At 41.4% G+C, this 15469-nt stretch overlaps 2 protein-coding genes across 2 annotated transcripts in view; both read right to left on the reverse strand.

Moving 5' to 3' along the window:
• Positions 1-8039, reverse strand: part of LOC138605535 (copine-9-like) — a 182605-nt gene extending 174566 nt beyond the window's left edge. Inside the window, exon 1 of the mRNA XM_069677865.1 lies at positions 7876-8039. Within this exon, the coding sequence (XP_069533966.1) occupies positions 7876-7952 (77 nt within the window). The 5' untranslated portion in view covers positions 7953-8039. The remainder of the gene's footprint in view (positions 1-7875) is intronic.
• Positions 8040-11078: 3039 nt separating this feature from the next.
• Positions 11079-15469, reverse strand: part of mtmr14 (myotubularin related protein 14) — a 31394-nt gene continuing 27003 nt past the window's right edge. The window contains exon 19 of the mRNA XM_069678084.1: positions 11079-15291. Within this exon, the coding sequence (XP_069534185.1) occupies positions 15111-15291 (181 nt within the window). The 3' untranslated portion in view covers positions 11079-15110. The remainder of the gene's footprint in view (positions 15292-15469) is intronic.

Raw genomic sequence — 15469 nt, forward strand, 5'->3', positions numbered from 1 at the left:
GTTACATTTCATTACAGAGCTGTGATGGAAGCCAAGAGCAGAGAGGCAGAAGAGCTGTCCTTACTGCTGCCTTTAACGGCCTGTAGCCAACAAAGACTTTATACAACCCGAAGTCCACATAACTGAATGTTCCTGGAACTTGTGGTATTGTGCTCGGCCAATAAAGCTGCTGATACAACAAAGTTGTGTCCATGAGAGGAAAATGTGCTACGAATATACTTGACAAATGTTGCTAAAAATTCTAAAACATGGATAATTCACTCATATCTTTACCTGCCAGTATAGTAGGTGTGCTTGTGAGGTGACAGTGTCTTTTGAACTCAAAATTCTAACCAGTTCATCCTTAAGCTCGAGTAGAGTAGACATTAGTGCCAGATGTAATGAAATTCCCTCAACAACATCCACACACTCGACCCAGTGACACAGATAAATGGGCTGAAGCAACAAGTGGAGAGTGTTTTCATAAACAAAAATGTATAGCGGTGCGTCTGTGGCTCAGTGGTAGCGTCATTCTTTTTTCAATCCGAAGGTCGGAGGTTCGATCCCCAGCTCCCTCAGGCTACATGTTGTCCTTGGGCAAGACACTGAACCCCAAGAACTGCTCTCGGTGGCATAGCTAACGGGTATGAATGTGATAACTGACAGCTAGGCACTTTACGTAGCAGCCTCTGCCTTCAGTGTATGAATGTGTGAATGGATGAACGTGATAAGTAGCGTAAAGCAGCTTTGAATGGTCGCAAAGACTAGAAAAGTACAGTCCATGTACCATAGTCTAGAATTTTCTAAAAGATGCCATAACAACTGAAAAAATCTATACAGAAGAGCTTTAAGGCGTATGCATTAACAGTGCAGTCTATAAATATTAGCTAACTTTAGCATCTCATTTGTATTTCTTTTTAATTTGCGCAACAAGCATCTACCTAGAGGGCTGAAAAAATAAGACACTGTGAAAGTGCCAAAAGCTGCAGTTCCTCAAATGTCCACTCGAGACTGGCTCCAAATGCGAGTCAGTCCCCATAGAGCTACATATTAAGATGCCCAAATTTACAGCATATAGAAACATTTTTAAAGCCTTGTACAAAAAACCTAAAGCTAATTTCTCTTTTCATGACCACTTCATGGGGTATCATTTTTTAAATAAGTCACTTGTTATATTAAGGTTATTATATTAAGGTCATGGATATTTGGGGGCCTGTTTGCTTTGAGTGAAAGTTAGCTCCCTAGCAACATTGTCCAGCTCCTCCTGGGGGATCCTGAGGCGTTCCCAGGCCAGGTGGGATATATAATCCCTCCAGCATGTAAAAGATGCAAGACACTTTCTTCAACATGAAAACATGACATCCACCTTCACTTTCCTCCAGTTGGGAAACAACACGCGGAAGCCGATTTACGCTCAAGGAACGTAACCTTTCAGCCCTTTCTGTGGTTAATTTCGAAGCAAATATTGGACAAATAATATGTCAAATGATTTGAAGTGGGACACTGTTTAAGAAGTCTATGGATTCTATTATATGCAAATTATATGTTAGCACGAATTAGCAGGTATCTGTGCCTGTGTCCACTATCACTGGCTTGTTAGGTTGTTCAGTGTTTCTCATGAATGGATTTATTTGTTGTGGCCCATTCATATTAGTTGAGATTGTTGTTGGCTTTTCCCCACAGAGAAAAGTTTTATGATGGGAAGACTGGTTCTTATAAATAACGTGGTTAATTAAGTTTGCACGCTGCTCACTCTCAACACAAGATGTGTGCAAGCAAGCTGTGAGTCAGTGTAATAAATATAGCATTCTGGTCAGCTACCACAGCTAATACGTAGAATCTAATTATTAGGGAAACACTGCCATTAAATTTCTAATTAGCAGGCTAATGAATTAGCCTTCGGCAAAACTTTGAGATAGCAAACCCCGCACTCTTCTCTAGCTTCACCATCTATCCAACTATGGTCACTTGTGACATCCAACAGCCATCATGCCAAACTCAGGGCTTCAAAACTGCATCAACAAAACCATTGGTGACATCAGGGTGGACGTGTCCTCAGTCATATGCACACAGTTTTAATACTCAGGTAATTATAGAATAACTGGAGACTAAAGCAATGAAGAGAAAAATCTATCACTTAATAATTGTAATTGTCAGTGAAGGCTTTCCTTTGATACACAAGGACGGGTCTCCTCCCCTTTCTTGTCCCTATGTGAGGTCAAACTTCTGTCATGTAACACTTGAAGCAGATGTGAGCGGTCAGCAGCAGCTGCCTCCTTTCTTGACATAAATACACTCATTCTGTGCAGGGACATGAATCATGCCGGCTCTCCCCTGATTCTCATTTCCCTTCTCCACTCGCGTTTCATCCATTTGAACAGTGTCAAGCATCTTCACCTGAATGGGGAAAGCAATCCACCTCATTACCACCTGTAGTGGCTTTGAGCTACACCACGACATGCGGGCTGTTTGAGGATGAAACCGTTGATGAAAAAAGAGACGAGAGAGAATAGATCAGCTGTGACATAGAGAGCGAAGAGGTGGCTTTTTTTCCTCCAGGCAAATTCTCTTTCTATTACAAAACAATCTGACTTACTTTAAGATCAAAAAGTGAGGACAATCAGCCAAGTCACAGAGTCCTGAGAGAGAGAGAAAGAGAGTCACATATTCACCCCTAGATAACCTGCCCCTCCTGCCGACGGTCACGCAATAACGAGACAGTGTGGCTACATGAAATCGTTTTAAACCATCCAAGAGTCAAGTATCTGTCAAAACACGTCTCCGTCTCAGACAGAGGATGATGAAAGAACCAGAATGAGGAGGATGTTGGTGGTGATGCAGTTCAGATCAGAGTTCAATGTTTGACTCGTTTTGAGGAGGCAGCAGTCGTTCGGATGAGAAAAATATCAAGTTAAACACGACACAGCAGCAAAACATCCGACACAGAATCCACCCGCAAGAGTGTTTCTTTAAACAGATACTTCTTTCATGCTCAACTGGTGATGCATGTCAACATGAAACCATGTATATTTATGTCATACTCAAAGCAAAAGCATTTCTATTTCTACAAAATGATTCAAGTCTGTAAGGTGAATCCAAATTCATTTCATTGTTTCTGTGTGAGTGCCTGCCTCATATGGGATTCAAATTGTGCCTCAAAGCACATTGGCTGCCTCAAATTGTGTATCCGAGCACAATCTCGAAGATTTTCATGTAAATAAATGTCTGTTAAGTCACTATCTATTGCTGAATGAGGTAACACAATGGTGATTGAGCCTACGGCCCACTGATGTAAGCCTTTGCATTTGTAGTATTACAGACTGGGTGTCTGGTGCGACTTTCATGGAAAAAAGCACAAGCAGCGCCCAGTTAGAGACGCATTTTCCATCACCCAGCAGTGGTTGGTCTGCCAGAGAGGGTAGGCGGATACATTTCTGGTTTCTGTAAATGTTGCGAGTAAACAGTAATCTACTATGGCTGAACAAACAAAGAAAAGATGGATGACTACAGACATAACTTCAAAAATAAGTGAAAAACCAAAGAAAAAGAAACAAATTTGACGCTGAAATGAAGGAGCCTCTCCTTTCTCCTGAAACAAACAAGCCGCTTTGCCATTCAAAGGTTAGACCTTAGTCACGACTGGCTGACAGTATTTGGAGTGACCACGTAACCCCTCCCCCACGTGGGGGAGGAGCCGCACTGCACTGTCACTCCAAAGTTGTAGAAAACATGGCTGCTCAAGGATCGGTTATTTGGCCTTATATGTACGAGCCAGAATCGCCAGGAGGTATCGGCATGGTAAGTTGAGATCTTGACAACGACTTGACTACAAGCTAATGCAAGAATGACGGTGAATGACGATTGGTCGATTTCAGCAAAAGCAAGGTTCTACGTAGAGACCTGCTGTTCTGAACGGCCGGTTTCAGAGGCGACCTTTTTTAAAAATGTCATTCTGGAAAAACCCGGAATTATGCAGTTTTCACTTTTTCACTGCGAACAATAAACACCCAAAAATGTGAAACCCATGAAAATATGAGAACATCCATTTAAAAGATATGGCCCCTTTAATTCCTGGATGTTAAATGTTCATCTGCAATTTTCTAGTGTGGCACCAGTAACATTTGATCTGTTATTGTACTAAAGCAGCATGTCACATGACATGAGTGAAGGGGAATTCCTGTATTTTTAAACGTAGGCCTTTTTAAGAATATTTTGGGATGGAAATGGCCAACAGTTACGAAAGGTTTTGGAACTGTCTCAGAAGACTGCTACAACTGGGAGCCATGGGATGGGCTGTAATGGCTTCAATGTATCTATCAGGGCCTGTATATCAACTCCTTCTTTTTGCCTTTACTTGAAAGGACAGCTGAAGAGAGACAGGACATGGTGGGAGTAGAGAGTGGGGGATGACATGCACCAGATGATCGGCAGACCGGGAGTCGAACCTGCGATCAGTGCGACGACGACTGTAGTCACTCGCTCCACCAACTGAGCCAAAACCACGGCCCATGAACTCCTTTTAAGTGTGAGGTGTATTTGGACAATTTCAAACACTTACAGAAATAATCTGAGGCCATCAGTGGCACAAAGCAAGTACTGTTACAGTATGGACGGGTGATCAGTGGTCGTGTGCCATTGTTAGTCTTATTTGTTTGCCCTGTTGAAAGTTAAAATGTCTGCCATGAAAGAGGTACATATAGGTAAGTATACGTATCATTTTAAACATAATCTGGGACCTATACTATTCAAACTGACTTGCCATCGCCAGCAGTAATCAGTAATGTCCTCACATCACGGTGAGATGGAACAAAACAGTAAAAGCAAAACAATGAGCTGAAGGACTGTGAACCTCTCCCTGAGCTGAGGGCTGAGCGTTCTGAAGTCTTGATTAATGCAGCATTAAGAGTTTTACTTTTGGAGCCATCACACAGCATCATTCTGAAAAGCACATGATGGCTTGTTCAGCCAGCAGGTCACTGAGCCACCATGGACAGCAGCAGGGAGCTGGGACTGAGCCATCTGAGTGTAACGAAGCCAACTTTAACATCTAACTACACCTGTGTTTGGCATCGTCACAGCTTCAGCTCCACAGCTACAGCTGTCTGCAGTTTTTAACTACCTATGAAAAGGTGTAGAGTCAAATCATAAGCCCCCACACCTCCTCTTTCTCTCTCTCTCTCTCTCTCTCTCTCTCTCTCTCTGTCTCTCTCCTGTATCACAGCTGATGCCCGGTTTTTTCTGCAGAGAGGATCCTTCATTGGACCCTCTGAGCAACCCCATTCTGTCAGTGTCAGGGAGCTGAAACAGCCCCTCTCTAACCCCTCTGGACTGGCAGAGCTAGGGACACTGAGGACCAGGAACAGCCTGTCATAATCAGCCTCGGGGTCTTTAGCATAGAGACAAAACCGAGGACATGGAAATGCTTTTGTCTGAGAGGATAATTTCTGCCGATGCTCCAGGGAACAGGTGTATTGCCTGGTGGCGGTCCCACTCATTCTTATTTTATTTTCAAAACTTAGAGCCGTGTTAAGAAACTTTGCCAGTACATCAACCCAGATTTTGTCACAGCCTGTAACAGAAATGAACAACATTGCTCAATTATTCATTCCTGACCGGGACTTTTTCCCCTCTGCTCATTACCCTTTATCAGGTATCAAAGTCACAAAATCAAACGACATCTTAATGCCAGAGGTGCAGGCTGCAACAGGTAGCCACAAGAGAGATCACATCTTAATTATAAAGAGAAAAACTTCTGAAGAAAAACCACAACTCACAGTTTTTCCAACATCTCTGATGCACAGTTAGCCACAGAAACACGAGGATTTAACTTCTTCTAAGAAATATTCTTGTGAATATTTTGCATGTAACTCATTTGTCCCTCTTTGAAACCTTTTTGTCTTCACACATTGGGCTACTAATAATATATTATAATAATTGTGATATTTAAATTTTTTTCACCAATAAACTCTAGAAAAAGAGGGGGCTGGAGGTGTGGCTCTGTGAGGACAGTGTAGAAACTGCTGGGGATGTTTGAAGCCTCCACATCTTGCCTATGTGTTGTTATAAAATTAATTCTGATGACTCTATATGACCTACAAAGTCAAACCAGACCATCAGCGACAAGACTGATTATTTCTATATAGTTATTTTTAATGCCTGAAACAGCTGGCGGGGGGTAGGTGTCAGGCGAAGCGATTAACTACACGCTGCCTTTGTTTACATTTCCCAGGGCAAACATTTAAAGTGAGTGGTATATACAGTATGACTGTTTAAGAAAGCAGGATGAGATAGTTTGTTAAAAACCACCTATTAAGCATGTACAGGACAAAATCAGCAAAGAGATAAGAGGTACGGCTTTGTCCACAGGGGGCGCAAAAATGAACACAAGCTGAAAGTTCCTCACAGGAACTTTAAGTTAGAAAATAACTTCACAATATAATGACATTCTTTCACTTTAACAGGTTGGTATTGGGGTTTTTAAATAGGACACTTTAAATGTTTCCTGGAAACTGGGATTAAAGTAACATAAAACAGGTTATGTAGCTTTAATATCTTAAACTGTACACTACTGCAGTGCATATTTATGGGGGGGGTTAATGGGATATTAACACTTTTCTTTTTTTAAAGATTATTTTTGGGGCTTTTTGCCTTTACTTGATAGGACAGCTGAAGAGAGACGTGGGGATCAGAGAGTGGGGGATGACATGCACCAAATGACTGGCAGACCGGGAGTCGAGCCTGCGATCAGTGCGTTGAGGACTGTGGGCTCTGCACATGGGGCACCTGCTCTGCCAACTGAGCTAAACCAGCGCCCCATTAACACTTATAATTTGACATTAAACTGGGAAAAAAGAGGGTTGGGGGTATTTGGGAAACACATTTTAACTTGAAAATGGGATTAAAAGAAACACAAAACAGGTTAACTCACTTCACTATCATTAGCAGTAGGCTACGGTAAGATTGTTTAAAGGAGTGGGGGGATATTCAGCTTTCAAGTACAAATTATATTGACAGTTTAAAGAGGAAACTTGCTATTCTCAGTACAAACTTAATATTTGTCAGTTCTTCAGTTGTACTATATTACTAGTAGCTACGTTTTTGGGGGACTGGTCTGTGTGCAAAACCACAAACTGTTAATCAGCATTTGACAGCCAACACGGCAGTATCTGACACCTGGATGAGGATGTACAGTACAGCCAACATCTCCCAGCAGACATTTCTTTTTCTTATCTCTTTTGTTCTAATATTTATATTATTTCTAATATTTCTTGACTTTAAATACGTGTCTTTGACCATCAAAGGTATTTTTGTTTCAGTATAAAGCATCATTTTAATAAAGTGGTGCTATTGCTGCTGAGCTTTGCAGTTAGTTTGCTGTTGGAGTACAGTTTCCACGTGCTGATATTAGATTATACAAAGAGTTATAGTATTGTTAGATGATTCCTGTCAGTTCTTTTCTCGTCCTCTTCAGGCCTTATTAAAATAACTATTGTTCAAACCTCCCTCTCTCTGTCTTTGCTGTATTGTCAGTTGGCACATTTAATATCCACGCATTCATGTGATCTCAGAGTTGCGCTCTCCGGAGCTCTCCAAGGCACTCAGAATAAATCCTGGTACTGTTGGTAACTGCACGCCCACGCTCCTCTACACCCACAGCACATGCAAATTCTTCGGGAAAAAAAGAGTTGCTCCGTGCACGGTAAAGACACAATTCTGGTTCAAAACATGAGAAAAGTCTCAGATGGAAGACGAAATTACGCACAAGAATATATAAGCCCCTTGGAAAAACACAGTGACACAACTGATATTTCTAAACAGCATTAAAATGTGTGAATATTTGAATGAAAACAGGTGAATGACAAGTGATTCTTAGGGAAACGTGTTTGCGCTGTTTACCTGCAGGAAACGGTGACTTCAATCTTGGTCGCAGGTACGATGGAGTTGAGTGGGTCGAAATCCCCGATTGTCGCCATGGTTGAGCGTTTTTTAATCACTTCTTCTGAATCCTTGAAGTTCTTACTTATATTGCAGCACTAATTTTCCTTCCAGTGAAGATTCAGAGCCAGAGAGGAGATCGGCCGGCTCCGGGAGTAGTAGTTGGTGCTGCTGACGGTCGGTGGAGCGCAGTTGAGGAAGGTTAGAAGGCATACCTGAGGATGAGGCTTTCATTCATGGCGAGAGGGGAGAGAGAGAGGGAGAGAGAGAGAGAGAGAGAGAGAAGGGGAGAGAGATACGGAGCACAGGCGCGGATTCAGAAGCTCCTCTACTCCTCATTTCTCTCCATCCATCGCCAGGTGGAGGCAGAGACCTCCACAAGTTCTTCAGCTGTGTCTGGGCGCAACTTGTGATCTGTGTATGGGAGGTGATTAGTGCCTCAAGAGGAGTAGGCAGGTGAAAAGCAGCAGCAGGGGAAGAGGTTTTAAAGGGACCGCATATAAATGTGTATACATGGGATGATACTGTGAACATCTTCTTTTTTTACTTTTAGAATAAAGTTCTAATTAATTGATAATGTACAGTGGCCGGGTAATTACAGTAACAATAAACCACATCAAGGTTGTTTATTTCCACTATAAAGGCCGGCTCTTTGTACATGTTCACATTTATTACACAACAATAAAGGAATGTTGTGACACTAAAAATAGCTTTTGCTGTGATTTTATTGATATAAAAATGTTATTCTCTTCATAAAAAAAAGGGTTTACTGTTTGAAATGCGTCACCAGCCAAGTCAACTCTGAGGCCTTCGTAACATTGAACTGAACACTTCTGAAGTGTCGTGAGCTTGGTCAGCAGGCCACATGAACAGTCCATCAGCTGACTGAGCTTTTCCAACTATATTAGTTTTCCAAATGCACTGGCTGTCAGCTGGACAAACATTCTCAGCCGCCTACCTTCTTAGTGTTTCAAGTCACCTCAACGTCAACATTTACTTCAATATTTAACACGAGGAAGGATTAAAGGAAGCAAGTGAAGAAAAGCCAGCAGCAGTTTGGCTCATCAACCAGAGTGTCATAGAGACAGTGATTATTAAATGGAAACTGCTTTATTTCTGTGGCTGCATGGTGCTGCAGTGGTTAGCGCTGTCGCCTCACAGCTAGAAGGTTCTGTGTGGAGTTTGCATGTTCTCCCTGTGCATGCATTGGTTCTCTCTCGGTACTCCGGCTTCCTCCAACAGTCCAAAGACATGCTCGTTAGGTTCATTGGTGACTCTAAAATTAACCTCTGTCTGTGTGTCAGTCCTGTGATTGACTGGAAATCAGTCAGTGTACCCCGCCTCTCACCTAATGACAGCTGGGCTCCAGCCCCCCTGTGACCCTGAACAGGATCAGTGGTATAGATAATGGATAGATGGATGCTTCTTTTCAGTGATTTTACCACCTTGAATCCCCCGGTGCATTTTCAAGAGGAGCAGAGTCCTGTCAACAGATATTTCAAATCATCAATTTTAGAGGGCAGCGCTATATATTTTTCTTCTACATAGCTCCAAAACTTGCATCCAAGGATAGGATATAAGACAGAAAAGGATAAGAATAAAGAGAGTGTCAGGAGAAGCCTGAGGAACAAGGGGAACCGGATGCAGACACAGTTTGAAGCCTGTGACGCATCCGTCTTTTTGGCATTAATTAACCCTCCGCTCGTTACATTTTGAGCAGCAGCCCACATTCCATCAGCAGCAAGTACAATTCAGGCCCATCAAAAGTCTATTAGTAGGATAAATATTTAGCGGATGGGTCATTCAGTGAGTCAATCTGAGGCAGAGGGAGATGTGGTTGATTAGAAAAAAACATTACAGCGAGCATTTGTCCTGCAGAAGCATCACTGTGTGGGATGACCTCTGTCACCACAGAAAGCAGTGGCATATTGTGCCATTAAGTCTCACGTTTGGTTCGGTCAGAACTACAAAGCGATGATTTAAAACATTTGAAAAATAATCTTCATGCAGGCTGTATTATCTGAATTAATACAGACCGCCTAACCTCAGCTCTGCAACGAAGGCAAACAGGCTGAGACGTAAAGAGTTAGTCGGTCCCTCCAGGAAGTTGTGATGTGCATATTTGACCAATCATCCCACAGTATTTTTCCCCGCACATGTGAACTCATTTTCGTCATCAAACTCACTGCTATGATATTCAAAATATTGATCCCCGAGGTCTGCAGATTTATGTAAACATCTTTATATGTATTTTACTGTTTCTGTAATATCTCTGGAACGCTGCATGCTGCTGTAAAGCAGACAGCTGATCGTTCTAACGAGGCTCCGAGGTGAATGTCTCATCTTTCATGAGCTTGCTTATCCGGTCTCCAACTGCAGTCTCTAAAAGGACTCTATACAGTAAATCCATGATAATAAATCCAATACTCAATGTTTAATTGTGAGTATTTATCCATGTTTCTGTGCTAAAACCTGTTAACTGTCCACTTGTGTGATGTAGATTCTCCTTTGTGCATATTGATAGCATTGTAAGGCACACATGAAGTGCAAAATTAGAATTTCATGGCTCTTAACTTTAGTGTCATTCAGTTTTTACACATTTTCTTTGGAGTCCTGACTCTGAAATCGACCGGACGTGATGTCAGAATACAAACAGCTCACTCAGCCAATAGACGGCTTTATTGGAGCGTCTGTCCCAATCGCTCACAGTGGATGTGTAATGTGTAAAGTGAAAAAAGGCCTAAAAAAAACTGGCATTGCAAATTTAACTTCAAAAAGCAGCCAAATCAGGTATTTTAGGCCCCAACAATCAGAAAATTCTAACAAAATCCTGGAGGGACTGGTTGAAAGATCGAACCATGGATGGTAATGACAATGAGATTATCAAGCAACAAAAAATTTCAAAGATAGGTACGCTCATTTAAACTATCTTTGAAATTTTTTGTTCTTTATTTTATTCACTGTGCAAATGTTGTTTGTGTTGTTATGATATTCGTGGTGTTGTGTTTTGTAAAATTTCTGCTGCCTCTTGGCCAGGTCACTTTTGAAAAAGAGATTCTATATCTCAACAAGCGTTTACCTGGTTAAATAAAGGTTAAATAAAAAAATAAAATAAAATCTGCTGAAGCAAATTCATCGAAACAATAAACAAAGAAAAAAGCAAGTCAACAATATTTTTTTAATTCAGAATTGCCACCTGCAGCTCAGTTCACTTTTCCATGTAGCCCGCCGACTGCCAACAATTAAGAAACAAAAAACAAAATTCATTCAATTACTTAAAATGCATCAACTGTACAAAGAAGAATATTCTTTACACAGAGAACATCAGGATGAGTGCAATGCAGCATTTTAATAAGAGACTCTGTAATAAAATTTAAAACAAATAAAACCATTATATGCTGCAATCGAGATAAAAATTCATGCAAAACCAGTGAGTGAAAAGTGACAAACTGAGTGAGAATGTAAATTAAGGAGTTTTTAAAGCACCTTAGGATGAGATCTTTTTTTAGCAGTTTAAAATTAAAAGTAATGCTTTTGCAAGAGCCTTGTGATTGGCTGCTTGATATTAGAAACCCTTCTCAGAAAAGATATAAAAAGAAAGCTTAAAACCTGACAGGGAGACGATGCCACGCCGAAAAGTCTAAAAACAAATAGCAGGGAGATAAAATGTCACCAATTTGACAGCTCAGGCAGAGAACTGATACATCACCGCTTTCATGTCTGTGTGCAAAGTAAAGAGGAGTCAGGATGTAGTTAGCCTAGCTTAGCATAAAGACTTGGATGCAGGGAAAGCAGCTAATATGCTAAATACACCAAACAACACAATGAAAACTGACCAATGAACATGTTTCTTCTTGTTTAACAGAAATATAATAGGCCAGAGTTGTTGCTACTACAGGCTAACAGCTAAACCGTTGTTGTTTTGAATAATTAGTTGCACCAAAAAACTTTGCCATTATGTCAAACTAACCTTTCCACAATTCTGTTTGCCAACAAGCTACATGCATACATGTGAATCAAGAGATTTCAAGGTGCTGGTAAGCATTTTGTTTTAATCTTTTACCAGAGCTAAGCTCTTTATGCTAAGCTATCCAAACACATCCTGGAGAAAGCTCTGATGGGCACACAGACATGATGTTGGTAACAGCTTTAATTTAATAAAATCCTTGTAGTCTACAGTTGTTTCTAAAGGCAATGAAATCCTCTGTATCTCCCTACTCTGAGGGTGAATGAAAGTGTCCACTGGCCGAAATTCCACCTAATCAACCTTATCTGGGGTGTCCATAAGACTCAACAGCTTTAAATTACTGTACATGGAAAAAGGTGATAATATGATAATAAAATGGGAAACCCAACAAGCTTTGTTGCAAAGCTAGCGCTGATAATTCTCTACAGTCAGAACTTCCATTAACAATCAGCTGCAAACAACCCAAGCTCTTAAAACCATTTAAGAAACAGAAAAACACCAGAAGCAGGCCCAGCAGAAGTGGAGATCTGTTCTGGTGTGGCTGATAAAAAAAAGGCACAACAAAAGGTCCTGAGGTACAGCAGCTGTCAAAACTATTTGGCAACACAGACGAGCTTGTTTCAAATAAAATCTCTCCACAGAAAATGACTTAAAAGTGATCCAGCCCAGAGAAGCTCACAAAGAAATGTCTGTCCTGGTTCTGTGATAATAGCTTGGTGGAAATCTGAGCAGAGGCAGGAATCGAGTGGACCTTTCTTCACTGAAGTCCAACGAGAAAGAACATTGAAAAGGCATTCGGTTCATAGATTTGCTACAACAACGCTCAGTGCCTCTTGTGCTAACATGTCAGTGCTACAGAGGGAGTAGAAGAAATGAGTGGGTAATTGCTCAAGTAGCAAATATGGAGATATTATGACATAAGATGTAAAAACTGGCCGTGGGTGATTAAGGTGATTCTGATTCTGCATTCACATCTATTCAGGCAGACGGTAGAGCCCTAACATAAAACCTTCTGGACCAGACTGGAAATACAAATAGTCAGATGTATGCAGGATCGCAAAATGAAAAACGCTTAAATATATGATGTTTTTTTTTTTTAATCATTAAAATGTTTTCAATTAAATAATTTTGTCACTACTGTGTTTCCTGTAATTATTCTAGTAATGCATGTAGCTTTGTTAGCTTTCGGCTAATATTCGTTTGCAAACTTAACATTAAAGTTATAATCTGGAAGATTTTCATTTAAATCTGTCAACTATCTGTCGCCGAATGAGATTGTGTTACCCCATTCGGCGATATGGTGACTGAGCCTATGGCCCACTGATGAAAGCCTTTGCATTTGCAGTATTACAGACTGGCTGTCTGGTGCGACTTTCGTGGAAAAACATCCCAAGCGGCGCCCAGTTAGTGACGCGTTTTCCATCAGCCAGCAGTGGTTGGTCTGCTGCAGAGGGTAGGTGGAGCTAAGCGGCTGATTTTCCGGTCTCTGCAAGTGTTGCGAGTAAACAGTAATCTACTATGGCTGAACAAACAAAGAAAAGATGGATGACTACAGATACAACTTCAAAATTAAGTGAAAATACAAAGAAAAAGAAACAAACTCGATGCTCAGATGAAGGCAAACAGTCTAAAAAGGAAAGCGACCGCCAGCGAGGAAAATCAAGAGTTACAGCCAGAGCCAACCATGGACGTCACACATTGCGATAGGTGCCGCCAAAGAGGACAAAACTGAAATCTGCAAGATAATAACAAACATTCTCTCCGCCGGCCTCACCTTGCTTCACCATCTTGCTTAATCACTAAAATAACCTCTGGTTTGACACCTCGTCTGCCTGAATCATGTGAATGTGAAATGATTATGATTAGACCAGCGAGCTGAAAACATTGCTGGGATACGTTCTGTGCATCATTCTCCTGAATTATGATTTCAAATTATTTGCCATGTGCAGCCATTTAGAAGAGTCCCTATTAATGTTTAATCAACAAAACATATTTTATAAAGTTGATCAAAATATCTCATAAAACTTGAAATTATCTAAGTAGTAAAACGACACCGTCAGAAATAGGGTCCAGACTGTCTCCCCTTTATGATAACAAGCTTTTCACTGAGCCTTCAGGTGCGACCGTTCTGACACTCTTGCTTTGGGAAGTATTCACATGACGCTTGACTAAACTGAAACTCTAAAGCCTCAGCATGCTTAAATTCAGTAAAAATAAGTGCTTGTTGGATCATCAAACAGCGTACAAAAACCCCACTTTCACCTGTTTCAACACAGAAATGCAACATTTCATCCGTCAATTTCTGTAACTTTCTGACAACAATCAGTCGACCTAACAATATAAAGACCACATGCCCTAAACTCCTCTCACAACACCATCCTTCCTTCTTTAATATTGCCTCTCAATCCTCTCTGTGACAGCTGTTTATTTTCACCCAGCACTTCAGGTGTGGACTTTCAGAACAGGTGTAAACTCATCAGCCTTTAAACTAGGTCTGACATGCTTTATGAATGACTTTATGAATAGGCATGATCATACCAAGACTGAAATTCATGATCAACTCAGGATACATAGGTTGTTGATGATGGCTCAACACCAGGACAAAACACCAGCACAGATTCAAACTGCTCAAGTGTCATATTAGCTTCAGCTGTGTGGGGACGGCAGACTTTTGCCGCATAACTCATACGGTGTCGTCACACTACAAAGGAATCGCTTCACTGTGTGAACACAATCCACTAGAACAAAAGCACTTCCCTCTGCAGGGATTAATAAAGAATAGCAGCACAAAACAAGAGATCCAATATCATATGACTTCCTGTAGATGGGACGGTCCCTGCAAGTAACCAGTAAAACTTAAAAAAAAAAGAAGAAGAAGAGATTAAGGAAGAAAGAGTTCTTTAAACTCTGCCAGTAGGAGGTGCAAACCCCGTGTTCTCAGCCGTTTACATTTCACTATCCCTTTTTGATACCGTGGCTGAAACCCTGCTCCCCTCCCCGACGGATGAACTCATTACTGAAGATTAAAAGTCCAAAGAAAAGCTGCTGAAGCACATACAAAAATAAATCTGGGCATGTAAGATTTAAAAACAAAGGATATACAAGAAAAAAAAATTAATGCTTCACCCCTGACTGGAACAGAGATGTTTGGCACTTTATTGTACTGAGTCTAGACATGTTGATGGATGGATGGAAGCAGAAGGAAGGTCTGAAGTCACATTGAGAGGGTTCAGACGATGGCGTTGGTACCCCGGAGGCCGACCCCGCGGGCGAACTGCTCCAGCAGGCCAGTGATAGCACCGGAGGGGCTGGGCGCTGAGGACTTGAGGCCCACGGTGGAGCTGTAGGCTGCCAGGAAGACTTCCCGCACCGCCTCCAGACGGGCCTGACGCTCAGAGGGGAAGGGACACCTGGAGAGGAGAGAGGAAGGAGGGGGAGGACACAACGGGGAGCAAGATAAGAAGACAGGAAGATAAAGGTTAAGGGAGGTAAATTACTCTAACTCTGAAAGTGGGGTGAAAATAATGAGTAAACAGAAGAAAACATCTGCCAAGGTTCAGAAGAGAAAAAGAACAGATTGATGCAGGC

This window comes from Semicossyphus pulcher, unplaced genomic scaffold, assembly GCF_022749685.1.
Source record: "Semicossyphus pulcher isolate SPU_LCO1_2020_fin unplaced genomic scaffold, fSemPul1.0.p SCAF_3, whole genome shotgun sequence".
Lineage (NCBI taxonomy): Eukaryota > Metazoa > Chordata > Actinopteri > Labriformes > Labridae > Semicossyphus > Semicossyphus pulcher.